Source organism: Lithobates pipiens, unplaced genomic scaffold (genome assembly GCF_037356315.1).
Source record: "Lithobates pipiens isolate NorthernLeopardFrog02 unplaced genomic scaffold, aLitPip1_a1.2 Scaffold_25, whole genome shotgun sequence".
NCBI lineage: Eukaryota > Metazoa > Chordata > Amphibia > Anura > Ranidae > Lithobates > Lithobates pipiens.
Window position 1 is genome coordinate 166,156,042 of NW_027507787.1, and position 26,891 is coordinate 166,182,932.

Consider the following 26,891-nt stretch of genomic DNA (forward strand, 5'->3'; position numbering starts at 1 on the left):
TTTTTAAACTTTCTCTTTAATTGTTGGTCTGTGGGCAAATGTTGCTTGGTGACTGTGTCCAGCAGCCCATTCCCTCTTCTGGACTAATCTTACAAGCCTTATCACTCTCTGTAAATGTTTTTTTTGTTATCTCTCTTTTCCAGATCTCTTTGTGGATTGGTACCTTTTGTGTGCCCCTCTCTTTGGTTGAGGCCTGGTCTTCTACAACTTGTTCTCCCTTTTTCTCTTTGAGCGGCAGCTTAGGCAGAGGTGGGCAATGTTTTCTGTGTTAAGGAATTGTGTTCATGTTATATGTAATGCCATATATGTATTAGCTTTATTGGCTTAAAAATACCAATACTCCTTTTATGGATTGGTGTTCGTGGAGCCCTTATAGGACCATCGACACACCATTATTATCTATCTAGAGAACACAGCTTTCTTGTTACACTTTACTACTGGAGGAATCGTGTGGACAAGTGGGGGTACAACTTTGGCAATCGATTCCGGTCGCAGTCTTTTGTTTCGCCATTGATCTGACAGTTAACACTTATTCTGTGTGCTATGGGTATGTTTTTTTACATGCTACGCTGTATGTTTTATTATCTGCCATGCCATATGTTCTAGTTTTCAATTGTTAGCAAAGATCATGTGAATTTGTTTTTATTACTCATCAATGTCTTTTTGAATTTTGGCTATACAGTATGACTCTCCTTCTGACAAGTGTCCCTGACGAAGGGATATAACTGGTCCTGAAACGCGTCGGACTGTCCGGATCTATATGAGAACCTACCAATATCACCATCTTTGTTTTTATATTTTTTGAGTATTATTGTAATTATTTATATATGTATTTTCTTGAATAAAACACATTTTTTATTATTATACATTGTTGCCCTTAAAGTCCCATCCCCCAGGTTTTTTTTTCTTCTCGACAAGCAGACTAAGGACATGGATTTCTGGAACCATGCCCTGTGGTCTGATGAGACCAAGATAAATGTATTTGGTTCAGATGGTGTCAAGCAGCTGAGGAGTACAAAGACAAGTGTGTCTTGCCTATAGTCAAGCATGGTGGTGGGAGTAAAATATAAAAAGGGGGAAAAATTAGGGACAGAGGGGCATTGGGACTTTGTATGAAACACACCACTCGGGCAGGATGAGACATTGAACATAATAAAGAGAGATATTGTATAATAACAGCAATAGGCATAATTCAGTAATTGGTATATATTTGATTCAAAGATATGATACAAAATAAATAAACATGATTAATACGTCATATTGTAATAAAATTAATCGCAACAAGGTACACAAACATGATTAATGCAAATCTTGTAATAGAATTCATAATATAGTAAGCTATATACAACATGAATATAATTAGTATCAAAAATACACACACAGTATACTCAGACATAATGAACATAATATAATAATTCAATGGCTCAGCCGAATAAAACCCATGGTAAAAAGCATGGTAACTGTGACAAACCATCAAATATTAAAGCTCTACGCATTTCGTGGAGTAATAGCCACTCGTCAGGACCAGCTATCTGGGAATGTCTAAAATGGAGTGGAAGAGGACTTCAGTGCCAATCTGTTAAGCTCTGGTGAACTCCATGCCCAGGAGGGTTAAGGCAGTGCTGGAAAATAATGGTGGCCACACAAAATATTGACACTTTGGGCCCAATTTGGAGATTTTCACTTAGGGGTGTACTCACTTTTGATTGGCTGCATACCAGTGGCTTCACACAAAGAGTAGGGAGTGGTGCTGGAAAAGGCACAGGTGAATGTGACAGCTGCAGGTTGAAATAAATGACTACCTACTTACGAAGCTGCACAGTGACTTTGTTGCTAGGAGGTAGGCAGGCTGTCTGCACCGTAGCAACCAATGACACTGTGTGTTCCAATCCTACAAAGCATATTGCCATTTACAGTGGAGATGCACAGAATCCTTGGTCTCTAGGATGCAGGTGGCCCAGCTGCCTGCAACCTAAGAACCAATAATCCTGTGCAGCCTAGCCCTACATAGGGGGTGGGACAGCGGTCCTGGGTTGGAGCCTTCTTGCTCATACACACCTTTCCTCGGGTGCACCAAAGGAACAGGGGGCAGTAGCAACTAAGCTTAACCACTTCAATACCGGGCCTATTCTGGCACTCCTCTCCTATACGTAAAAATCATAATTTGTTTGCTAGAAAATTACTCAGAACCCCCAAACATTATATATTTTTTTTTTAGCAGACACCCTAGGGAATAAAATGGCAGTCATCGCACAGTATTTGCGCAACAATTTTTCAAACGCATTTTTTTGGGAAAAAAAAAGTTTCATGATTTTAAAAAAAACAAAACAGTAAAGTTAGCCCAATTTTTTTGTATAATGTAAAAGATGATGTTACGCCAAATAAATAGATACCTAACATGTCACGCTTTAAAATTGCGCACACTCATGGAATGATGCCAAACTTCAGTTCTTAAAAATCTCCATAGGCAACGCTTACATTTTTTTTAGAGGTTACATATTGAGAGTTAGAGGAGGTCTAGAGCTAGAATTGTCTCTTGCGCTCTAACGCACGTGGCAATACCACACATGTGTAGTTTTAATGGCCTTTACATATGTGGGTGGGACTAACGTGTGCGTTCGCATCTGAGCGCGAGCTACTGGGGACAGGGGCGTTTTAAAAAACAATTTATTTTATTTTATTTTTTATTTTGTTTTATTTTTTTATCTTTACTTTATTTTTACAACTTTTTTTTTTTTTGATCACTTTTATTCCTATTACAAGGAATGTAAACATCCCTTGTAATGGGAATCATTCATGACAGGTCCTCTTTATGGAGAGATGTGGGGTCAATAAGACCCCACATCTCTCCTCCAGGCTGGAAAGCATGAGATCGTGAAAAAAAATTCACGGATCCCATGCTGACAACCGTGGCTTTGTTTACTTCCGGGAACCCGGGCCTCCGACGGTCATAGAAATCTCTATCGTCATCATCCGGGTCACTGATGTCCCCTCCCGTCGCCTGTAAGAATGATCAGGCAGTGGAACTGCCACTATGATCATTCTTATGGTGCACAGAATTGCCGGCTGAAAACAAAGATACCTTAATGATGCCTGTGGCTGCTAGCATCATTCAGATATTCCCACTGAAAGTCCAGGACTTCATATGATGGCCGTGGGTGGGAAGTGGTTAACATTAATAACACCCACAAATTAAGCTTATATTAGGGGGGGAGCAGAAAAGCTTGAATACATTTTGCCATTTGCTTTCATTATAATTTTCCTTCTTCTTCATGTAGCGATATGGACTACCAGCAGAAAGCACCATCCCTTTCAGTGTTCCTAGGCATTGCTTATCCTTTTGATAATCAGTGTAACCAGTGACCTCATATTTGTGTGACCAACAAAGTGAATTATTGGACGTATAGTTCTCCTTCATAAGCCGCGTACACACATAGCCGTCTGTCCGACGTACTTAGTCTGGCGGACTTCCCGCCAGACTGTCCGTCGGACTTTCCGAATGGGCTACTTGCCCACACACGGCACTTTTTCAGCGGACTAATACGGCGTACTAAGTCCGCCGTACTATCCGCCCTACTTTTGAAATGAACGGACTCGCCCACACACGCGGAGGAAAGTCCGCTCATTTCGAGCGCGAGCGAGCGCCCCCCCTCCTGAGCCGTACCAGGCCGCGTGCCCTCAACATGGGGGATGCCTTGGGGAAGGGGGGGCCGCGCGGCCCCCCCACCCCAAAGCACCTTGTCCCCATGTTGATGAGAAGAACCGAAGAGGGGGGCAAGACCCCCGAAGTCGGAAGAAGAGGCTTGTTGTGTTTTTTTTTTGTACTTTTATTTTACAGGTGAATGGGTAGGGGTACATTGTACCCCATACTCATTCACATAGGGTGGGGGGCCGGTATCCGGGGGCCCCCTTATTAAAGGGGGCTCCCAGATTCCGATAAGCCCCCCGCCCGCAGACCCCGACAACCAACGGCCAGGGTTGTTGGGAAGAGGCCCTTGTCCTCATCAACATTGGGACAAGGTGCTTTGGGGTGGGGGGGCCGCGCGGCCCCCCCCTTCCCCAAGGCACCCCCCATGTTGAGGGCACGTGGCCTGGTACTGCTCAGGAGGGGGGGCGCTCGCTCGCCCCCCCCTTTCCTGGCCGGCCGGGTAGCGTGCTCGGACAAGGGTCTGTTGTGGACTTAGGGGGGACCCCCACACCGATTTTTTTCGGCGTTGGGGTTCCCCTTTATGTCCATACCAGGCGGCGGGGCCAGCGACGTCTCCTTCGCGGGCCCCGCCTACCTGGAGACCCGCTCGAAATGAGCAAACTTTTCTCCGGGCGGGAAAAGTCCGCTCATTTCAAAAGTACGGCGGACTGGCACACACACGGCCGGATTGTCCGCCGAAATGCGAAATGCGAAATGGAATGCAACACGGCATTCTAAGTCCGCCGTACTTTCGGGTCAAAAAGTATGCTGGAGGCTACACACAGGGGGATTGTCCGGCGGACTTGAGTTTGCCGGACTTTTCCACCCGCTTGTTTGATCGTGTGTACGTGGCAATAGAGTTGCTTTACACCCATGTACCTTAAGACTACACATCAACAGGGAGAGAGGTTGCAGCCTACCACACGGAGTCTGACTTCCAGCCCGAGGCCTAAGGGTCTAGTTCTGGCATTCGCTGTCGGACATCCTGTTGCCAACATTACTCGGATTGCCTGCCTGTCGGTGTGGGTGCGTGTGACAAGCTTCACGAGTGCTGCTACACGAGTTCCTGTCCAGAAGACGTCAGAGGGATTTGGTCATTGGTGAGAGGGCAAATTGCTTAACCTTTATCTATTCATTGCCACTATTTCAGAGACACTTTGCACAGACATCTTTACCCCAAGAACACTTTACTGCATCGCTTGAACACTGTGCTCAGACACCTTTAGATGTTCACCACTAGGAATCCATTGCTTTCATTATACTCAAACGGATTACAGTTAACAAGATCCAACTAGCCAGCAAAGAACATCAGATCTACAACGTGGAGCTCTTTTGCGATTACTTATAGAAAGGCTCCTATATTACTCTGTGTAGACCCGCTCTCTCCACTAGGATAGCATAGACTGTCCAGATTACATCTTTCTTAGCCCTTGTACACACGGTCGGAGAATCCGTCCGAATGTGTCCTATCGGACCGTGTCGTCGGATAATCCGACTGTGTGTGGTATGCATCGGACTGATTCTGTCCGAATATCCGTCGGACCCAATTTTCCAACATGTTGGAAATATTTCCCGACCAACTGGTTCGATCGGACATACTCCGATCATGTGTATCGAATTTTGATCGGACCAAGTGCCACGCATGCTCAGATCAAATTCTTACATCAAAGCTATTGGCTACTAGCCTGAATGTAGTCCCATCGTAATGAAATTACGTCATCACGTTCTGAAAGATCGTATTTTTCGACAACTTAGTCCGACCGTGTGTATGCAAGAGTTTCGGACACAATCCGTCGGACTAAATCCGACGGACAAAATCCGACGGATTTGGTTGGCAGAATCTCCGACCGTGTGTACAGGGGCTTAGTGTGGCAGCATAAGTAGTTAATTGAAACATTCACTAGGAGGTGATCTCTGATAAAGGGAGTGCACATATATGTACATAATATTGTTGTTGCTGAACCATTGTCTTGTGTCTTTGGGAGGAAATTGTTTGCTGAGATGGCGCTGTTATCTGTGCTTTATTTGGTTCAAGAAAAATATTTCAGAACCCAATTATACTGAGTTGTTTGATTATTGCCACACAGTGCTACAAGGATGTCTGAACCCAGAGTGTCAGGTGGGTTGAAAGGTTCACGTGGTCATGGCCATGCAGATGAGCAGGTAATTCTCAGCAGTCCCCTAGGGGGCCGTGCTACATTCGTATTTTAATTTGCAGCACCCTCCTAGGTAGGTGCTAGAAGAGAGTATAGTATTTTGATATTTCTGCTTAGCACTCTCTGCCTACCAGGGAACAGGATCTATTTGTTATGTCTTTTCATTGTGCTCAGATGCAGCTCAGCTTGTTTGACTGTTTCCCACTGGTCCAATATGGAGGCATAATGGACAGTGGGAGGGGGCCTGACAAGTGAGTGCACAGGCTTTGTTACAGTCCTGGCAATTGGCAAAGCTGAAGTGCTGCATTGCATGCTGGGCTACTGTATTAAAGCCCCGGGCACATGTGCTCAGAGTTAGTTGAGTCAGGGAGAAGAGTCCGGGAGGGAGAGGGGTGGCTGCCCTCTCCTCCTCGGATGTGGTTGTGCGGCCCTGGGTGGTCAACCCAGGGGCTTACAGAGAGATAGAAGCTGAACCCAGAGGTCCTGCAGAGCTAAATGGAAGATAGATCTGTGTCTTTGGGGCCTGTTGAGTGAGGGCTAGAAGAGTCAGTGGACAGGTGTCAGTAAAGGGGATGCTAGAGAGTGTCCTGAAGATAAAGTAGTGCATCAAGTCTGCTGCTAGTGAGAGCAAGAAGACTTAATTCCTCCATACATGTGGCTGTATAGTTAAAGCAGTGAGTCTGCTTCCACAAATAATTTGGAGAGGCCAAGTGAGAATTGTTCTTATCCACTGTGAATAATTCCAGTTTGAGTAGCCCAAGAATCCCTTCTCCCGTCCAAGTTCTAAAATAAAATACAAAAACCCACATACCCTGGACTGGTCATTGAGTAACGAGCAAGCGGGAGTAAGGGTGGGACAAAGTGGAAACCCCTAGCCACCAAGAGGAAACCCTTAGGAACCCGCTGCAGGTAACCAGAGAGAGACTTAAGAAAAACCCACATACCCTGGACTGGTCATTGAGTAACGAGCAAGCGGGAGTAAGGGTGGGACAAAGTGGAAACCCTTAGGAACCCGCTGCAGGTAACCAGAGAGAGACTTAAGAGGTCAACACTCAGCAAGCCCTACGGGGACAGTGATACAAATTGTAGAGTCTTTATTTAAAGTATGGTTTTAAAACTCCAGAAAGAGATCAATAATTTGAGGGTCATTATTCATGGTTAACCCAAAACTGATAACCTCAAGGGGCTTTTTAAAGTGTCACACTGGTAAACATAGGGTACTGTAGTACATCATCATTTTACAGGCGCACACAATTTTAAAGCTTGACATGCTGGGCATCTATTTATGCAAAACAACATCATCTTTTATATTTGACATTTGACAGTTTTTTACTGGGCATATATATTGCATTTGTGTGCCCTATGTAATTTTTACTGAAAATTTGCACTTGATCAGCCATGCAAATATTGTGCAACATAAAAAAATTGGTACTACCACTATTTTATTCTCCAGGGTCTCTGGATTCAAAAAATATATAGTTTGGCGGTTTAAACTAATCTTCAGGCCTAAAATTAATTTTAAAAAAAAGTATGTGGCAGCATAAGAGTTAAATAATCTTTTGATTGTCTTATGATGGTCACATAAGTCCTGGATCACACTACAGCGATTTCGCTGCAACTTTTGTGACTTTTGGGTGATTGATTTAATGGGTTCTATACAGTATTTATGGGACTCTAGTTGGACTTGGCCTGATAGACTTCTATGTTATCTCACTAAAAGTTTGTTTCTCTGATGCAAGATCAAACAAACATTTTTAGTTTTTTCATTGTCTTGATGAACTATCAACTCAAGGTGGATTTTTTTTTCTCTGGAACAGAACAGCTTTAGCCCTTGTACACACGGTCGGAATGAGTCTTATCGGACCGTGTCGTCAGATAATCCGACTGTGTGTGGTATGCATCAGACTGATTCCGTCCGAATCTCCGTCCAACCCAATTTTCCAACATGTTGGAAAGATTTCCCGACCAACTGGGCTGGACGGACCTAATCCGATCATGTGTAGAGCATTTTCATCGGACCAAGTGCCACGCATGCTCAGATCAAATTCCTACATCAAAGCTATTGGCTACTAGCCTGAATGTAGTCCCATCGTAACTAAATTACGTCATTATGTTCTGAAAGATCGGATTTTTCGTCAACTTGGCCCGACCGTGTGTATGCAACAGTTTCGGACACAATCCGTCGGACTAAATCCGACGGGCAAAATCCGACGGAATTTGGTTGGCAAAATCTCCGACCGTGTGTATGCGGGCTTAGAGTTTACTGGGAATTGTTTAAAACTGTTGCAATACTGGCTAGAGGCACAAGATGGGGCAATTCATAAAATAATCTGCAGTCTGTATTTAGTAAAGGTGAATCAGATTTTATGCTGCACTTTTGCTCTTAAAGTAAACATGTCAATTGAGAAACATGGAAAAATGCCATGGCAGTCCTCTTCTCACATTGCTAGTTGCCTGGCTGTCATACTGACCCCCCACCTTTTTTTTGAATACTTTGGAGGAGATTTACTAAACCTGGTGCACACAGAATCTGGTGCAGCTGTGCATAGTGACCAATCAGCTTCTAACTTCAGCTTGTTCAATTAAGATTGGACAAACACCCTACGTTCACATCAGGCCGTTTTGAAATGCGATTCGACATGTCAAATCACTGGCTAATGCCGGCAACGGCACCGTCCGAATCAGTACGACATCTTATCTTGTTCAATTTTAGGTACCGTATATCGGATTGTGAAAATATATTGTGAAGCTGAAAAGACAGCAGAGAGGAGCATCAAAACTAACAGAGGGCATGGAGGAGCTCAGCTATGGAAAAGGAATACCGGAACTGAATACATTTTCTTCAAAAGGGAACTCCCTGTGTTTTTTTTTTAATCCCTTTTTACCTTTCCAGCTGGTTTATCTGCAATGAATTCACCAAGCAAATCCAGCACTGATCTGCTGTGATCCACTGCTCAGCTGCTGCATCAAGGGTCTCATGCCACCATCTTTCTCTGTGATGCCAACCAGCTGTCTCTACCTAGTTTAAACAGTTGACCCTGTGATGTTGTGCCACCAGGTCCACCCTCCAGTGCCACCATTTCTGCCTTCCAGAATGGCTGGGTCTACCCACCAATTCTGTCATGTCTGCCCTCCAGCACATCCAGGTCCACCCTCCAGTGCCACCAGGTCCACCCTCTAGTACAATCAGGTCTGCTCTCAAATGTTGCTAGGCCTGCCCTCCAGCACTGCCAATTCCACTCTCTATTACAATCAGGTCTATCCCCCAAGCCACCAGGTCTGCCTTTCAGTGCCACCGGGTTCACCCTCTAGTACAATCAGGTCCCTCCAGTGCTGCCAGGCCTGCCCTCCAACACTGTCAAGTCCACATTCTAGTCTAGTACAATCAGGTCTGCCCTCCAATTAGGGTTGCCACCTTTTCTTCAAGCCAAACCCGAACACTTTAGCGGCACAGGGCACATTTTTTTCGTAGTATACACTATAGGATTATAAAAGACCTGAGACACCTTTGGGTGCCCCCCAAGGAGAGTGGTAACGCAGTGCACTGCGGCAAACAGTGGATGTGGCCAAACTGCTCTTACTAACATCATGCCCACCAGTGATGCCAAACCTACCCTCAGAGAGCGGGCAGCAGATCCCGAATGGCAACAGATTTTTGTGTCACTATCTAAGTTACTTGGGGAGCCACAGCCCAGTCTAAATAATGTGTCCGGGTTTCAGGCAGACTGAAACCCGGACACAGGATTTCAAACCCGAACTGTCCGGGTGAATCCTGGACAGATGGCTACCCTACCTCCAATGCCTCCAGGCCTGCCCTCCAGCACTGCCAAGTCCACCCTCTAGTACAATCAGGTCTGCCCTCCAAGGCCGCCAGGTCTGCCCTTCAGTGCCACCAGGTCCACCCTCTAGTACAGTCAGGTCTGCCCCCCAAGGCCGCCGGGCCTGCCCTTCAGCACTGCCAGGTCCACCTTCTAGTACAGTCAGGCCTGCCCCCCAAGGCCACCAGGCCTGCCCTTCAGCACTGCCAGGTCCACCCTTTAGTCTAGAAAATTCAGGTCTGCCATTCAGTTGCTGTGTGTTATATTAAGTGGTGCATGCACTCCTTCTTCTATGTTCCGGTGCCATTTCAGCCGATTAAAGTTAATTGACTGAAATTGCACTGCACCTATTTCACATGTGAATCACACAGGAACACAGCATGTTTGTGTGCGATTCAGGTGTGAGCCAGCCCTAAAGGTATTTTTATTGACAACTTTTTTGCAGGTATTTCCAGGCTCTCGCACATTCCTCTCAGTATCATTGTGAATCCAGAGACAATACGCCATTGTGTGCCAATTCTGAAACAAGGAAGACGCTTGGGATAAATATATCACACACCTTTGTTATCTACAGCTTGAGGGATAATCTACACAGAAATACAAAAAGGGGAATTTAAAAAAAATGAGGAAATTAAGTGAACAATACCAGAGGAAGGGAAATTTACCTTTGAGGAACATACCTAGAGACAACATCGTCCTATAGATCTTTCATTAGATATCCCCATCTAAACCATAAGTGCCATTTAAACTGCAAGGGTGTTCCCAGTAAGATTTCAATATGTTAATATTCTTTTTTTCTGTCCCAGGAGAACTGGTAATATACAATGAGTTTTCACAGTAATGTATTGTAGCCAGGTTCTGGGCTACAGCAATAGAGAAAAGTAGACATTGCCTTTAATTTTTTTAATCCCTCTAGTGAGCTACTGATGTTATGCTGCACCATTCTCCTCTGGCGGGGGGGGGGGGGGGGGGGGTGGTGAACTAAATGATTACCTGTGTATGACCGTGGCTTGTTCCTGTTCCTGCTATCTGCCTCTGCTCCTGACTGATTATCCATGCATTACCCCTGGAATGGCTCCTGATCCTGTCTCGTCCTGCTGCTAAGTACTTCTGAGGGACACCTGCCCTGCAGTGTATCCTGCTTGTTCCTGCTATTATCCGGTAATCAGCTCTTCAGGTTACCACAGCTGAGCTTCTTTGGGCACTGCATCTCCTGTATCACCTTCAAGGGTGCTCTGCACTCAGCTGCAAGGGGAGCCTGTCAGCCCTCCGGCCTCCGACCAGGTATGTGACAGCAGGACACCAAGTGTACCCAATCCATACTGCAGTCTACACCACACTTATTCCAAACCTAGGCTGAACCTATTTCACAGTTTATCAAACCTTTAATACATCTATCTTGTGCCTGTATACGCTAGACTATACCAGTGGACTATACCGTACTTGTATTGTACCTATACTTCATGCAGGTTAACTGGGGCTGTCCATAGACAGCTGGGATGGTCAGCTGTGATGACCATAGAGCTCAGGGATATTAAGATTGTTCCACAAGGGGACTTGAGGTGACACCCAGGCACTGACGAGTAGTGATGGACGAACTTCCGACGGGACGTTTCGCGAACGATAGTTCACGAACCGTAACGTTCGCGGCGAGCCCCCATTGACTTCAATGGGAGGCGAACTTTGCAAACCTACAGGTCAAATTTGCAGCTTCAAAATAATTAATAGCTGTGCAAACATAGTCTTACCACATGGCCAATGACAACATATGTATGAGGTGAATCTGGGATTGACAACTACAAGCATTCTTTTTTTATAAGTGAAATTGTTGTGACAATTCAGGACTGTTGAGCGCATGAAGGCAATGGAGGAGAGGGAAGGTCAGGGTAGGCAAAGAAGAGGGTGCAGGAGATGATCACCAGCAGCGTGACATACAGCAATGACACCTGCACCGTGATAGAGTCATCTAACACCAGCACCGTGATAGAGAGCACTGAGATTAGCATCGTGACATACAGCAATGACACCTGCACCATGATTGAGTGATCTGACAACAGCACCGTGATAGAGAGCACTGACATCAGCAGCGTGACATAAAGCACTAACACCAGCACCGTGATATACAGCACTGACAGCAGCACCGTGATAGAGAGCACTGACATCAGCAGCGTGACATACAGCAATGACACCTGCACCGTGATAGAGTCATCTGACACCAGCACCGTGATAGAGAGCAATGACATCAGCAGCGTGACATAAAGCACTAACACCAGCACCGTGATATGCAGCACTGACAGCAGCACCGTGATAGAGAGCACTGACATCAGCAGTGTGACATACAGCAATGACACCTGCACCGTGATAGAGTCATCTGACACCAGCACCGTGATAGAGAGCACTGACATCAGCAGCGTGACATAAAGCACTAACACCAGCACCGTGATATACAGCACTGACAGCAGCACCATGATAGAGAGCACTGACATCAGCAGCGTGACATACAGCAATGACACCTGCACCGTGATAGAGTGATCTGACACCAGCACCGTGATAGAGAGTAGTGATGGACGAACTTCCGACGGGACGTTTTGGCGAACGCGGACCGCGAACGCGGCCGATAGTTCGCGAACAGGAACGTTCGCGGCGGGCCCCATTGACTTCAATGGGAGGCGAACTTCGCAAACCTACAGGTCAAATTTGCAGCCACAAAATAATTAATAGCTGTGCAAACATAGTCCCACCACATGGCCAATGACATAACACATGTATGAGGTGAATCTGGGATCGACAACTACAAGCATTCTTTTTTTATATGGGAAATTGTTGTGACAATTCAGGACTGTGGAGCGCATGAAGGCAATGGAGGAGAGGGAAGGTCAGGGACCAGGGTAGGCAAAGAAGAGGGTGCAGGAGATGATCACCAGCAGCGTGACATACAGCAATGACACCTGCACCGTGATAGAGTCATCTGACAGCAGCACCGTGATAGAGAGCACTGACATCAGCAGCGTGACATAAAGCACTCACACCAGCACCGTGATATACAGCACTGACAGCAGCACCGTGATAGAGAGCACTGACATCAGCAGCGTGACATAAAGCATTCACACCAGCACCGTGATATACAGCACTGACAGCAGCACCGTGATAGAGAGCACTGACATCAGCAGCGTGACGTAAAGCACTCACACCAGCACCGTGATATACAGCACTGACAGCAGCACCGTGATAGAGAGCACTGACATCAGCAGCGTGACGTAAAGCACTCACACCAGCACCGTGATATACAGCACTGACAGCAGCACCGTGATAGAGAGCACTGAAATCAGCAGCATGACATAAAGCACTCACACCAGCACCGTGATATACAGCACTGACAGCAGCACCGTGATAGAGAGCACTGACATCAGCAGCGTGACATAAAGCACTCACACCAGCACCGTGATATACAGCACTGACAGCAGCACCGTGACAGAGAGCACTGACATCAGCACCGTGACAGAGAGCACTGACACCTGCACCGTAAGCAGCCCCAGGAGGAAGTCAGCATAGCACAGGGATGGTGGGAGCCCCTCATAATGAGCATAGCACAGGGATGGTGGGAGCCCCTCATAATAAGCAGCCCCAGGAGGATGTCAGCATAGCACCGGGATGGTGGGAGCCCCTCATAATAAGCAGCCCCAGGAGTAAGTCAGCACAGCACAGGGATGGTGGGAGCCCCTCATAATGAGCATAGCACAGGAATGGTGGGAGCACCTCAAAATATGCACAGCAGAGGTACAGCCCCAGGAGGAAGTCAGCACAGCACAGGGATGGTGGGAGCCCCTCATAATATGCACAGCAGAGGTACAGCCCCAGGAGGATGTCAGCACAGCACAGGGATGGTGGGAGCCCCTCATAATAAGCAGCCTCAGTAGAAACATGACACTGCTCAACCTCTTCAAAGAGGAGGGTACGGGCATATGGTACGGTGTTCTTTTTTTGGACAAGGAAGTGAGCCAAATGAAGAAAGAAGGTCTCTGTGCTCGATTAAAAAAATAGTTTTTAGACATATACATGGTCTACTGGTCACATGTGTTGAATTCCTCCGAGATCCATGCCTCATTCATTTTTAGAAATGTGAGGTAGTTAACACTGTCGTGAGCTAGGCGAGTACGCTTATCGGTCACGATCCCCCCTGCTGCGCTGAACGTCCTTTCGGACAGGACACTGGATGAGGGGCAAGCTAACAGTTCGATTGCAAATTGGGCAAGCTCTGGTCAGAGGTCAAGCCTGCTCACCCAGTAGTCCAGGGGTTCATCACTCCTCAGAGCGTCCACATCGGCCGTTAACCCGATGTAGTCGGACACCTGACGGTCTAGGCGTTCCCTGATGCTGGATCCGGATGACACCTGTCGATGGGTTGGCTGAAAGAATGACCTCATATCCAAAGTCACCAACACATCTTCAAACTGGCCTCTTCTTGCAGGCGCTGTTGGATTGGTACCCGCAACTCCTTCTCTGGGAGTGGGAATTGCTCCTCTGCCAGCGCACGCAAAAGCAGAATGCAGCATTTCTTGAAGCAAGGCCTGGAAGTGCTGCATTCTGACAGCCCTCTGTGGCGGCGGTTACATTTCCGCCATTTTGTGTTTGTACCGGGGGTCTAAGTACGTTGCCACCCAGTACTGGTCCTTGAACCTTATGCTTTTTATACGGGGGTCCCTATTAAAACACTGGAGCATGAAGGCCCCCATTTGCACTAAAGTGAAAGCGGTGTGGTGGCCTGGCTCCTGCTCATCATCCAGGATAATGTCGTCCTCTTCATTCTCCTCTCCTCATCCACGCACAACAGGGATCCCAGAAAGGTTTAAAGCATGCTCTTCTTGCTCCTCCTCATCCACCCTGGCACCATCCTCCTCTGACTCCTCTTCAGACTCCTGTTGTTCACTTGTCTCAGATAGAGTAGCCCCCCCTGGGAATTCATCCAGCATTGCGACTTCCTCATCTTCCCGCTCCTGCTCCTCCACAGCTTGATCAATGACACGACGCAATGCACGCTCTATAAAGAAGGCATAAGGTACCATGTCACTGATGGCGCCATGGCTGCGACTGACCAGTTTGGTGATCTCCTCAAATGGGCGCAGAAGTCTTCATGCGTCTTGCATAAGCAGCCACTGGCGCAGAGGAAAAAACCCCAGCTCCCCAGAACCGGTTCTGCCGCAGAGTTCATACAGGTAGACGTTAACAGCACGTTTCTGCTGGAGCAGCCTATCAAGCATATAGAAGGTTGAGTTCCATCGCGTTGGGCAATCGCAAATAAGACGTTTGACCGGCAGATTGTGTCGCCGCTGAATGTCAGCAAAGCGAGCCATGGCCGTGTAAGATCTTCTGAAATGGGCCGAGATTTTCCTTGCCTGCCGCAAGATGTCCTGGACCCCAGGGCATTTGACAAGGAATCGCTGCACGACCAAGTTTAAGACGTGTGCCATGCATGGCACGTGCGTTATTTTGCCCTGTTTCAATGTGCTAAGCAGATTGGCACCGTTGTCACACACCACTTTACCAACTGTCAAATTGAGCGGTGTTAGCCACTGATCTGCCTGTGAACGCAAAGCTGAAAGGAGTGCTGGGCCAGTGTGGCTCTTGGCTTCCAGGCACAACAGATGCAGCACGGCATGGCAACGTCTCACCTGGCATGTCGAATAGGTTCTGGGGAGCTTGGGCGGCGCAGCGGAAGAGACGCTAGCAGCGGAAAAGGAGGAGGCAGCTGAGGAGGAGAGGGAGGAGGATGGAGTAGGAGGAGAAGAAGAGTCAGCCCTGCATGCAATCCGTGGCGGTAAAACCAAATCTACACGGGTGCCACGGGTTACATGCTTGACGGCCCTCAGAAGGTTCACCCAGTGGGCAGTAAAAGTGATATACCTTCCCTGCCTGTGTTTGCTAGACCACGTGTCTGTGGTCAGATGTATCTTGGCATCGACACTGTGTGCCAGAGATACATTCACTTGCCACTGAACATGGCCATATAGCTCTGGGATGCCCTTCGCTGAGAAATACTTCCTTCCTGGGACCTTCCATTGTGGTGTTCCAATGGCCACAAATTTGCGAAAGGCCTCCGAGTCCACCAGTTTATATGGCAGTAGTTGGCGGGCTATGAGTTCTGACAAGCCAGCCGTCAACCGTTGAGCAAGAGGGTTATCCGGCGTCATCATTTTTTTACGCTCGAACATTAGACCCACGGAAGCCTGCCTTTTTGCAGAAAAACGTGAGCTTGGCGTGATGGAAGGTGGAGTGGAGGACAATTGTGAGGAGAGAGGAGAAGTAGAAGACGAGGCTGGACGGTGAGAGCCTGCAGTGTGGCTTTGTGTGTTCCGTTGCTCCCACTCGGCTCGGTGATGGCTGCTCATGTGCCTTCTTAAGGCGGTCGTCCCTAGGTGAGTGTTGGGCTTACCGCGACTAATGCGTTGATTGCAGATGGCAACGCTATTGTCAGCAGCGGACACGTTAAAAAAAGCCCACACTGCGGAGCCATGTGGCGGTGACCTGGGAGCGCCAGATGTGACCGTACATGGTCGATGACTCGCTCCTGATACATTTGCAGTCTGCTTTGTCCCTCCTGTGCAATGTAAGTTATTCCTGCTTCTCCTCCCTATCTGCTGGTCCATATCTCCCTCTTAACTCCCCTCCTCTTCCTCTCTTGTGGGCACCCACGTGACATCACTAGACACGTCATCATCAACGTCCCCTTCCCCACCGCTATAAGTAGAGATCTCGGAGTAGGCAGCAACACCGGGGACCAACCTCCTCCTTGGGCTGATATGGGTACTGTCGTCAGACTGCTGAGTAGCGATTGTTGCTACCTCCTCTTCCTGATCCAATACCAAGAGTGGCTGCGCATCAGAAATGTCCTCTTGATATGGATCAGAAAATAATTCCTGTGTCTCAAGCGGAAGGTATGTGGTGGTGGTGGTGGTGGTGGTGTTGTTGGTGGTAGTGTCTTTGGGGGTGCACATAGCAGAAAGTGAAGAAGAGGGTGCAGATCGAGAGGATGAGGAGGGTGCAGAAGAGTAAGGCTGAGCGAACCACTCAACCAAGTCTGGTGCGTCCTTTAAAGTAATTGAACGCACCTTCTGCAACTTCCCACTTTGGCTCAAGCCTGTTGCTCCTGCCCTACCCCTACCACCCCTGCGGAAGGGCCTGCCTCTTCCTCTGCCTGTCATTTTTTAAATGACCCAGTGACAAAACTCTCAGTCCCTATACCGATGAAGGACTGCTGCAGTATGGGTCAGCGGTCAGCAGTAGTGCACCTCAACCCTATGTATTGTGGACCGATACCAGTCCTTATAGAATGGCAGACTGTACCTCACTCAACCCTATGTACTGTAGCACCCTAGACCTTACCAGTCTTTATAAGGACCTTTGTGGAACAAGTAGGTTGTGACTGATTAGCAGACTGTACGTCAGTCCCTATACTGATGAAGGACTGCTGCAGTATAGGGCAGCGGTCAGCAGTAGTGCACCTCAACCCTATGTATTGGGGACCTATACCAGTCCTTACGGAATAGCAGACTGTACCTCACTCAACCTTATGTACTGTAGCACCCTAGACCTTACCAGTCCTTATAAGGACTTTTGTGGAATAAGTAGGTTGTGACTGATTAGCAGACTGCAGCAGAAGGGCAGCAGTCAAGTATAATATTCTTTCTATATTTGGAAGAAAGAATATTATACGTGTACAAGCCTATTACCATACCAGTCCTGAAAAGAACCGTTGTGGACCTAGTAGTAACAGCTACTGATTAAACTTACTGTCCCTCACTGCCTCACATACAGCTCCCTGCCTGTCCCTATATAAACTGACAAAACAGAGGCTGCTGAACAAAAACTTGAATAGCACTTTTGTGGACCTAATAGTAACAGCTAATGATTAAACTGACTGTCCCTGCAGCACACAGCGTCCTGTCCCTTTCTCTACACTGACAAAAGACACTCAGGCTGCTGCAACAATCACTAGCACAGCACTGCCTCAAACCTATATCCTGAACTACACCTAACACCTATACCATGATGCCAGTCCTTAAAAGAACTTTTGTGGACATAATAAATAGCGATTTGGGTCACTGAAGTCTCTCCCTGCTCCACACAGCAACCTCTCCCTATAGTGACACAAGAAAGAATGTAAAATGGCCGTCGGATCGGGTCTATTTATAAGTTAGGGGGAATGTCCAAGTGTCCATGTGCTGTAATGTCTCAATTGGCTGTCCTGTACCCCATGATGGATGTGTCATCATAGGTCAAAGTTCTTTTACACAGTAAACACGGAAGTCAGCCGGGCGAACGGCGGCAATAGTCCGCCGATCAGGCGGACCGCGAACAGCCGAAATTCGCCGAGAAATGACCGCCGGGCGAACCGTTCGGCCATCACTACTGACGAGGACAGTATCTTCCCCCCGTCTCACCAGGCCAGAAAGCCCACTTCGACAGGGTAGAAGAGAGAACATCTAGATCCCACAGACCCATGCAACTCAACTTTCAAAGAAATGAAAAGGCCAAAAAAATGCAGACAGGACAGAGGTGGGGGGAGTCTAAGGAACAGAATGTAACCAGGCATATACATAAGCGAGCTGAGATGCAATAAAATAGTTTGAAACAGACATGGCCTCCATTTAGGAGCCTGTAGGGAGGACCTAGCAATTTGCAGATGAGCCCAATTCCAGAAGAAAGAGGACAAGGTGGACTTAATAGATTGAAATACCTTTTTGGGTATAAAGACTGGGACTGCTCTAAAAAAAAATACAAACATTTTGGTAAAAAATAATCTTAAAAATATTAATACGGCCACTTAAATTCAATTGTAAGATTGACCAAGTATGGAGCTTATCAACCATCTGCTTAACTATAGGAGTGACATTTAAGGCCTCATATTTAGAGTTGTCATTGTGAATTTGAATGTCCAGGTATCTAAATGACTGGGCTATTTGTAATTTAGATCGATTTAAGTAATCATAGGGCAAAAAGGGGGCCAACCATCAGTATATTTACTGGCAGCCAGTAAAAAAAGGGGACATTTTCTCCTGCTAGTAAATGCCAGTGACAAGAAAAGGTTGCCAGTAAAAAATATGGTTGTGACCATTGGCTCAGAATTTCACATGCACAGTTCTGGTCTAAAGCCAGCCGAGACATCCGAGAGCCTGCTATTGTGTGTTCGGGTGGTGCCTGCAGGGGGCAGGTCTGGTAGTGGTGGTGCCTGAGAGATTCATGTGATGTCATGGTGCAAGTGAATCAAGCGGAGATGAGAGTAAGGCATGCTGGGAAAGGGGCTGTCAGTGCCGTTTGGACTGGAGGGGACTGGAGGGACCACCTGGCATGGAGAGAGACTGTCACTGGGACCCAGGAGGGTATGTGGTGTGTCGGTGAGGTGTCATCATTATCTGTATTGCTGTACACTGCTGTCACTGTGAGAGTCAATTTCACGTGTATGTGCCGCCCATTCTAATTTCTTTCCCTCCTGAGTCATGTCCCTAAACTATTTACTTACTATTTTGAAAATAAAATAAGAAATATGTTTTTTGCTTTAATATATACCTTAGATCACATTGCTAAATGCATATTGTACTTGTTTACAGCTTAACTACTAAAGGCCGCCCCATGCAGATATACTACGGGATTTTGTGCAAAGGGTCTGGGGAACACACGTGACCCGTCAGTGACCCACTCCCGCTGTGAACACAATGGGAGCCAATCAGCGGGTCCAGCAGACAAGATGCCTGCCAGGACCCGCCGATCATTGACAGGTAAAGCAGAATGGCGGTCTGCCTATGTAAACAAGGCAGATCACCGTTCTGCCAGAGAGGAAGATGGAGAGCTTGTGCTGCAGATCTCTGTCTTTCTTCAGTTGGAAAACACTCCCTAGGAGCACACTTAACCCTTTGATCACACCTGGTGTTAACCCCTTCCCTGCCATTAGTACAGTGAGAGTGCATTTTTAAGCACTGATCACTGCAAATATCAGTTATAGTAACGCAGGGCCATATCCCAAAAAATGGCCTGGTCATGAAGGGGGCTGAAGTGGTTAAAAAATTTAAATTTGCACTTAAAACTGTAATTTTGTAACTTTTTCGAAATGCCAGTTAAAACTTGGCTATGCCAGTAAATTTTGGGTGTTGTGTCAGTAATTTTCAATCTGGTAGGTTGGCAAAACTGATACTGTGTCTGGTTTTAGTACATGTGAGATTTATTTCCAATAGACGCTTGGAGAAAATTTGGAGAAAAGTCAAAGTTTCTTATATCAACACTTGTTCCAAACCACGGACTCAGAAAGTATTGAAATCATTGGATCAGCATGACATGCGCGCAACGAGTGTTTTCAGATTAAGATGTCAGTGGTGGCATATCCCATATATTTTATGATGACAGACAGGTGAGAATAGAAATTTGTAAGTTGTGATTACTGCTTTGTTTGGGGTCAGGGACTGTCATCCTTATCCTACTTTCACCAACAAGGCTTTCCTTTGCATGAAACCCAGGACCCTGATGAAGGACTGTTGTAGGACTTTGCAAATCCATAACTTCAGACCATTATGCTGGACATGCTCAGGGACTTGAGCTGCAGGTTGGACACCCCTGGTTTAGAGAATAACTGTGTAACTGTGATAGGAAATTCTCTGACCTTGCTGTGTGAGGCTGGAGGATGAGACATCTCTGCTGGTTTGGTAGGTGGGTCCACAATATATGGCTCTGTCTCTTCTGGCTTTCTGCAAGCAGGAAAAAGGTACAAGAAATTAAAGCTTATATTTATTGAATGGCCTATGGAGATGAGAAAAGAAGAAAGAAGATAGAGGGACAGAAGGAGGGGGAAAGAGAGAGGGGAGGGGAGTAAAGGGGAAGGCAAGTGGAGAGGGGAAAGGGAAAAAAGAAGGGAGAGAGGAGGAAGGAAAGAAAAGAAAAAGCAAAAGGAAGGGGGGGGGGGGGGGGTAGGAGAATTGAAAACATGAATATAGAGGAGGGAAGAGGTGATAAAAATAATAAAAAGGGAAAATAAGATAAGAAAACAGGGCAAAACAGGGAAATGAAGAGTTGGGAGGGGGAGAAGAGGAGGGGAGGGGTGAAGAAAAAAAGTTAGGGAAGAGGAAGTAAGGGAATAAAGTAGGAGATAGAAGGAAAAACGGGGAAGAGGGTGGAGAGGAGAGTAAAGGGGAAGAGATGAGGGGAGGGGAAAGGCAAAAAGAAAGGAGAGAAGAGGAAGGAAAGAAAAAAAAGCAAAGGAGAGAAGGCTAGTGAAGGGGGGGGGGGGGTTGGGAAGGGAATAGAAGAGTGGGGGGGGGGCTCATTGAGGGGGGAGGAGGGGAGGGGTAAAGAGAAGATGTTAGGAGAAAGAAGGGAAAAAAGTAGGAGATAGATAGAAAAACAGGTGAGAGGAAGGAAAGGAGAGCGAATGGGAAGGAGGAGGGCAAAAATAAGGCAAACAAGGCAAAGAAAAGAAGAGAAGAGGAGAAAACCAGACAGGAATCGAAAAAAAGGAAAGGAGAGAATGGTAGTGGAGAGGAGAGTAGATGCAGGTAGAGGTGGGGAGGGGAGATGAGAAGAAGAGTAATGGAGGGGGGGAAGGGGAGGCAAGGGAAGATGAGCGAGAAGGAATAGACGAGAAGAAAAGGGGAGGGAAAGGAAGAGAAGACAGCAGGGGCGGACTGACCATTGGTCAAATCGGGCACTGGCCGAGGGCCCCGTGCCACTAGGGGGGCCCCATCACGGTTGCCAGCCTCAGTAAAACCAGGGACAGTATTTTTTTACATCTGTCTCTGAAATGTCTCTTACCCACATCCTTTTGGTCTAAAAATCCTGAGATTATAGCTGCCCATCTCTCCAGTACCTTCTCAGCCAATAGAAACATGTCTGTGTATACTGTGTGATTGTATACTGTGTGTGTGTGTGTTTGTGTATACTGTGTGTCCCCATAATGTCTGATTGCCTGGGGGCCCCATAATCTCCTATTGCCCAGGGGCCCCATGAGTTGTCAGTCCACCCCTGAAAGACAGTAGTAGATACAATGAGAGGTAAGAGGGAGGGAAAAAAGAGGAGTGTAAAGGGGAAGAGATGAGGAGAGGAGAAAGGGGAAAAAAAGGAGAGAAGAAGAATGGAGAATGGAAGGAAGAGGGAGGGGAGAAGAGGAAAGGCATAGAGAAAAGTGGAAGAGAAGAGGACAGGGGAAGGTAGGAGTAGAGAGAAGAAGGAAGGAAGCGAACAAGAAGGGTGGGATGAGGAGAAGAAAGGAGAGAGAGAGAAGAGTGCACAAAGAAAAGAAAAAAGGACAAGAGAGGAGAGGAAAATATAAAAAGAGATGGGGAAGGATAAAAGTAATGAAGAACAAGGGAAAAAAGAGGAGAGGCAAAAGGAAATGGAAAGTGGAAGGTATGAAATAGAAAGGAGAAGAAAGGTTATAACTAGTTTGATTTGGTCAGTTAACTCATTTTTCCAAAGATAAAGGAACTTTGAAAAAAAGATGTGGTTGAGAAAAATAGTAGCTAAAATTTAAGAAACGTCTCTTGGACTGTTAAGGTTTTCTTGTAGCACGGCACTTTTTCCAAACCAAAGCATGACAGTGCTGTTCATGCAACCAAATGTCCAAATGGAATGATATCAAATACCAAAATTAGGCTTTATGGAAGACAGAAATTATTACTCATTAATACCAAATTTGTCAACAGGGGGTTTATATCTCCTCCAGTAGATGGGCCAGGATGATTAAAAAAAAAAAAAAAAAAAAAGTGAAAATCAGCATTGTGATTGAGAAGAAAATCCCTAGACATTTGTATAAAATGACTGGTAGGTACTCACCCTCCATATGCACCAAATGTGAAACTTCGCTTGCGAGAGAACTTCTGGAATCGTTCCATATGGACCGTCTATCCCTTGTCCTTGAAGCTCTGAAGTTCTCATGGATCTGAGCAGGAAGGGGGAAACGGAGTGATCGAGAGGCCACCAGCATGGCAGAGGCTGTGAGATTCTCAGCCAGTCTAATGAATGTCAAAGACAACACATGAAAGGGACATTAAAATGTCATCGAGACAATCAGTGAGTGTCCCCTATGGAGAGTGCAGGCCCCCCTCACAGAGACAGACACGATTCTGTCTTATGGACCTTCTCCTCTGCACTCCCGTCAATCTCTTCATCTCTCTCCTCTTCATTGTCTCTTTCTGTCCTCTAAACTGTCAAACGGTATGGGACCCCTGCTGCCGATTCCTCCTGTGGGGACGGTGACATTAACTAGTGAGAACAGCAAGGAGCTCTGGCAGTAGACGTGGGAATGGATTTGCTTATTTAAACACGTCAATACAGACAAGCAGGTATTATACATGCTGAGCTCCAGAGGGGGTTATTTTTCTACAATTTACTATCAAACTAATTTTTTACCACTTATGTAATATTTAAAGTCTAATTGAACCTTTTAGTAAATGTTACACTAAAATGTTGCATAAAATAATATAAAAATGAAGAAAATAACAGTTTACATTATTTTGAGTCTTTAATATATTTTTTCAATGTTCTTCTGCCTGCAAAAATGCTTACCTGCAGTTAGGGTTCTGTCTTCTTCTATTTCACAAATATAAAATGTTTAAAATTAAACAGGTGTAGCACCCTGTAGCTTAGGCAGGGAGCTCCTCATAGTTTTACCTGCCAGGAGTAGTTATCCTAGTTGATTGATAGAGATCTATTGATTCCTCCCTAAGTTTGGCCTTGTTGCACTTTTCTCTTCTATCACTAGGTGGCCGGGTACTTGGTGGTACTAGATATGAGAAGGACAGCACACGGTCAGGTTATGGGTATATGGGGTATCTCAGCCAATGGGCAGGGGTTTTCTTGAATCCCCTGGCCTGCTGGGGGCGCCTATATATTCGGGTGGAGTCAGGTGATCTGTGTTCTGTGCCACCTGGACAGCTGTCTGGGTGGACGTGTGTCATATGTCCTGGGCTGCTAGGTCAGAGATTGGGCCTCTCCCGGGGGCATATGGCTGCCAGGCTGTGTAAGGGCCTATCCAGAAGTAAGAGGACAGCGCAGGGTTGGGTTGGCTTGCAGTCCAACCAAAAGTGACGGTTCTGCTGGCTGGAGAACCTGTCGTGGTCGGAGGTAGAAGGGGAGCTGTTGCCACTAAGGGACCAACCACCTTTATCAGGGACCACAGTGAGTAACTGAAGCAAGTACCGGAGCAGTATTCTCACCGAATGGGCATGGTGGAGAATTGGGAAAATTCAAGTCAACCAGCCAAGGTGACGCTTGCAGAGCAGCTTTGTGGGTCAAGCCAGGGACCGAGCCGGTCTGCAGGGGTGAAGTTTGAGGAGTATCTGGACTGCCAAGCTAGGGAGGGAGGACTCAATGGGTCTAGTGAGAGCCCGGGAGCTCAGTGTTGAAGAACTACAAGAAGCATTTGTAGTGGAGCTGAAGGAACTGTTGCCATAGGAGACAGCATTCCTGAATGTGCAGATGTGGCACCCATTTCAATGTTTGGCTGTCCTCCTATTGAAGTCTCGGAGTCTGCCAATTGAATTTACAACTACTTAAGGGTGTCCTGGCCCTAACACTCTTTCCACAAAACTACAAAAAGAACTGTTAAAAGAAATAAAACCTCTTTTGCATCCAAGAAGTGTCTGGCGCCCAATGACTTTCACAATCTTTGCACCCACTATGCCTCACAACCCACTACATATTGTAGGATGTCAGCTATCTTTGGCCTTGGAGGTCCTCATTAGACTGGAAGAGGCTAAAGACTTTGCTACACAGGAAATAGTAAAAAAAAAGTTCTGGTAATGCAGTTAATGTAGTCCAGAACAATTCCACGGGTAGTTGGCACTATGTTTATCACAAGTTACTAGTGGTAATTGTAGCCGTATTAGGGCACTTGTTACAAAAACAACTAAGTTCTGTACGTGATACTTTTTTATTTGCACTAACATCCACATTTTCAGGACAGGCTTTCTGGAATAGTGGAGGAAGAAGAAGGTAGGTGAGTAAGTGCCAAAGGTTGGGCACCAGGAATCTATAATCAGGGGTCTCCAAACTTTTCACTATGAGGGTCACATTGTATATTTTACAAATATTTGTGGGCCGAAAAAAAATTTATAAACACATCCAAGAAATAACTTCATGTCAGAAGTCCTCCCTTCACATCAAAAGTTCCCCCGTCATATCAGAAGTCCTCCCTTCACATCAGAAGTCCCACCATCAAATCAGAAGTCCTCCCTTCACATCAGATGGTCCCCATCAAATCAGAAGTTCCCACATCATATCAGAAGTCTACCCTTCGCATCAGAAACCACCATCACATTAGAAGTCTTTCCTTCACAACAGAAGTCCCCCATTACATCAGGAGCACTGGAAATGGAAACAGAGGTGCCACTCTAAGTGCAGTATTAAAATGGTACTTTAATAAAAGCTGAAAATGTGGGCGCCCCAGTACCCGGAAGTGACGTCATTCTCCTGGTTGTCAGTGTGTGTTCCACCGACTGGAAGTGTCAGCAACGATTGATTCAGCTTGCTCCACCAGACACCACTGTCACTCAGCTCCTTAAATGGATCCACTCCATGGACACCTGACAGTCTCTGCCTACATGCTTGTTGCTAGTGTACTTTTGTGAGTACCACATTTTCAGCTTTTATTAAAGTAGCATTTTAATATTGCACTTAGAGTGGCGCCACTGTTTCCATTTCCAGTGTCTTTAGAAGATTGCTTGCTGCTTCTTATTCTTCAAACGGGGATCCCTTCAATAGCTGCTATTCTCCCACAAAATCATATGGACTTTTACAAGCCATGATTTGTTTATGTCACTGTTGCTCTTGTCATTTCTTTATACCTTTTATGAGAAATTAGATTGGTGGTAAATAGTTAGTGCTCACTCCACTTACCTGTATGTTTTATTACAGCAGGAGCATCCCATCATATCAGAAGTCCTCCACTACATCAGGAGTCCCCCATTACATCAGAAACCTCCCATTACATCAGAAGTCCTCCCATCACATCAGAAGTCCCCCATTATATCAGAGCTCCCCATAACATCAGAAGTTCCCCATCCCAACAGAAGTCCTCCCTTCACATTAGGCCCCCCCCCCCCTATTAAATCAGAAGCCTGCATCACATCAGAAGCTCTCCATTATATCAGATGTCCTCCAGTCACATCAGAAGTCTTCCCATCACATCAGCCCCCCCCCCCCCCCATCACATCAAAAGCACTCCCTTCACTTGAGAAGCCCCCTCATCACATCAGAAGTCTTTCCTTCACATGAGAAGCCCCCCATCATATCAGATATTCTTCCTTCACATCAGAAGTCTTCCCTTCACATCAGAAGTTCCCCATTACATAAAAGTCCCCCATTACATCAGAAGCATTCCCTTTACATGAGAAGCCCCCCCCCCCCCCCCATCACATCAGAAGTCCTCCCATCACATCAGAAGCCCTTCTTTCACACGAGAAGCCCCCTAACACATCCAAAGGGCCTCCCTTTACATCAGAAGCCTCTCCATCACATCAGAATCCCCCCATCACATAAGAACCCCCCCCCCCAAGCCATCAGAAGTTCTCCCTTTATATCAAAAGTTTCTCCATCACATCAGATGTCCTCCCTTCACATCAGAAGAGTCCCCCTCATCTCATCAAAAAAACCTGCCTTCATATTAGAGCCCCTCTTCACTTTAGCACCCCTTTGCATACCGACAATCCTCCTTACATTAGGGTCCCTATCAAAGTCCTCCCTTACATCAGTGTCCTCATCAGGTCCCTCATCAGAAGCAGGATCAACTAATCTGAATGCTCTCTGAATCTACTTTGTGCACTGAGTCTGAGGATATGCAACTGACCCTAGTCGTAGACTGGATACAATTTTGTATGGAGCAGAATGTATGGAGCAGAATGAGGCCACAGGCCAAAGTTTGGAGTCTCCTGGTCATTAGAAAACAAGTATGGTTCACACTACTGGAGACTGATGTGAATGTACAGTACAACATACTGTAAGGAAAGTTCTTTGTAAATTGTTGCCACTATATAAATACCTAAAGTAAATTTAAAATTAAAAAAATATTAGACACCATGTTAAAAAAAAATCTGTAGTGAGAAAAGAAGACCGTAATTATGCAAAATATTATCAGAGCAGTTTGAGGCCAAACAAAGAACATTCCATCTGGTTCCAATGGTTTAATCTGACATGGTGAGTGAATCTTTTTAATCAATTATACTGGGTGTATCTCTGAACTCTGCCAAACCA

General features: G+C 46.3%; 1 protein-coding gene across 1 annotated transcript in view; it reads right to left on the reverse strand.

Annotated features, from left to right (window-relative positions):
- The window catches only part of LOC143930610 (rap1 GTPase-activating protein 1-like), a 166,869-nt gene extending 144,095 nt beyond the window's left edge, over positions 1–22,774 (reverse strand). Inside the window, exons 1-2 of the mRNA XM_077455106.1 lie at positions 22,476–22,774; positions 20,311–20,395 (exon numbers count right to left, since the gene is read on the reverse strand). Of these exons, the coding sequence (XP_077311232.1) occupies positions 20,311–20,395; positions 22,476–22,534 (144 nt within the window). The 5' untranslated portion in view covers positions 22,535–22,774. The remainder of the gene's footprint in view (positions 1–20,310; positions 20,396–22,475) is intronic.
- Between the last annotated feature and the right edge of the window lie 4,117 nt (positions 22,775–26,891).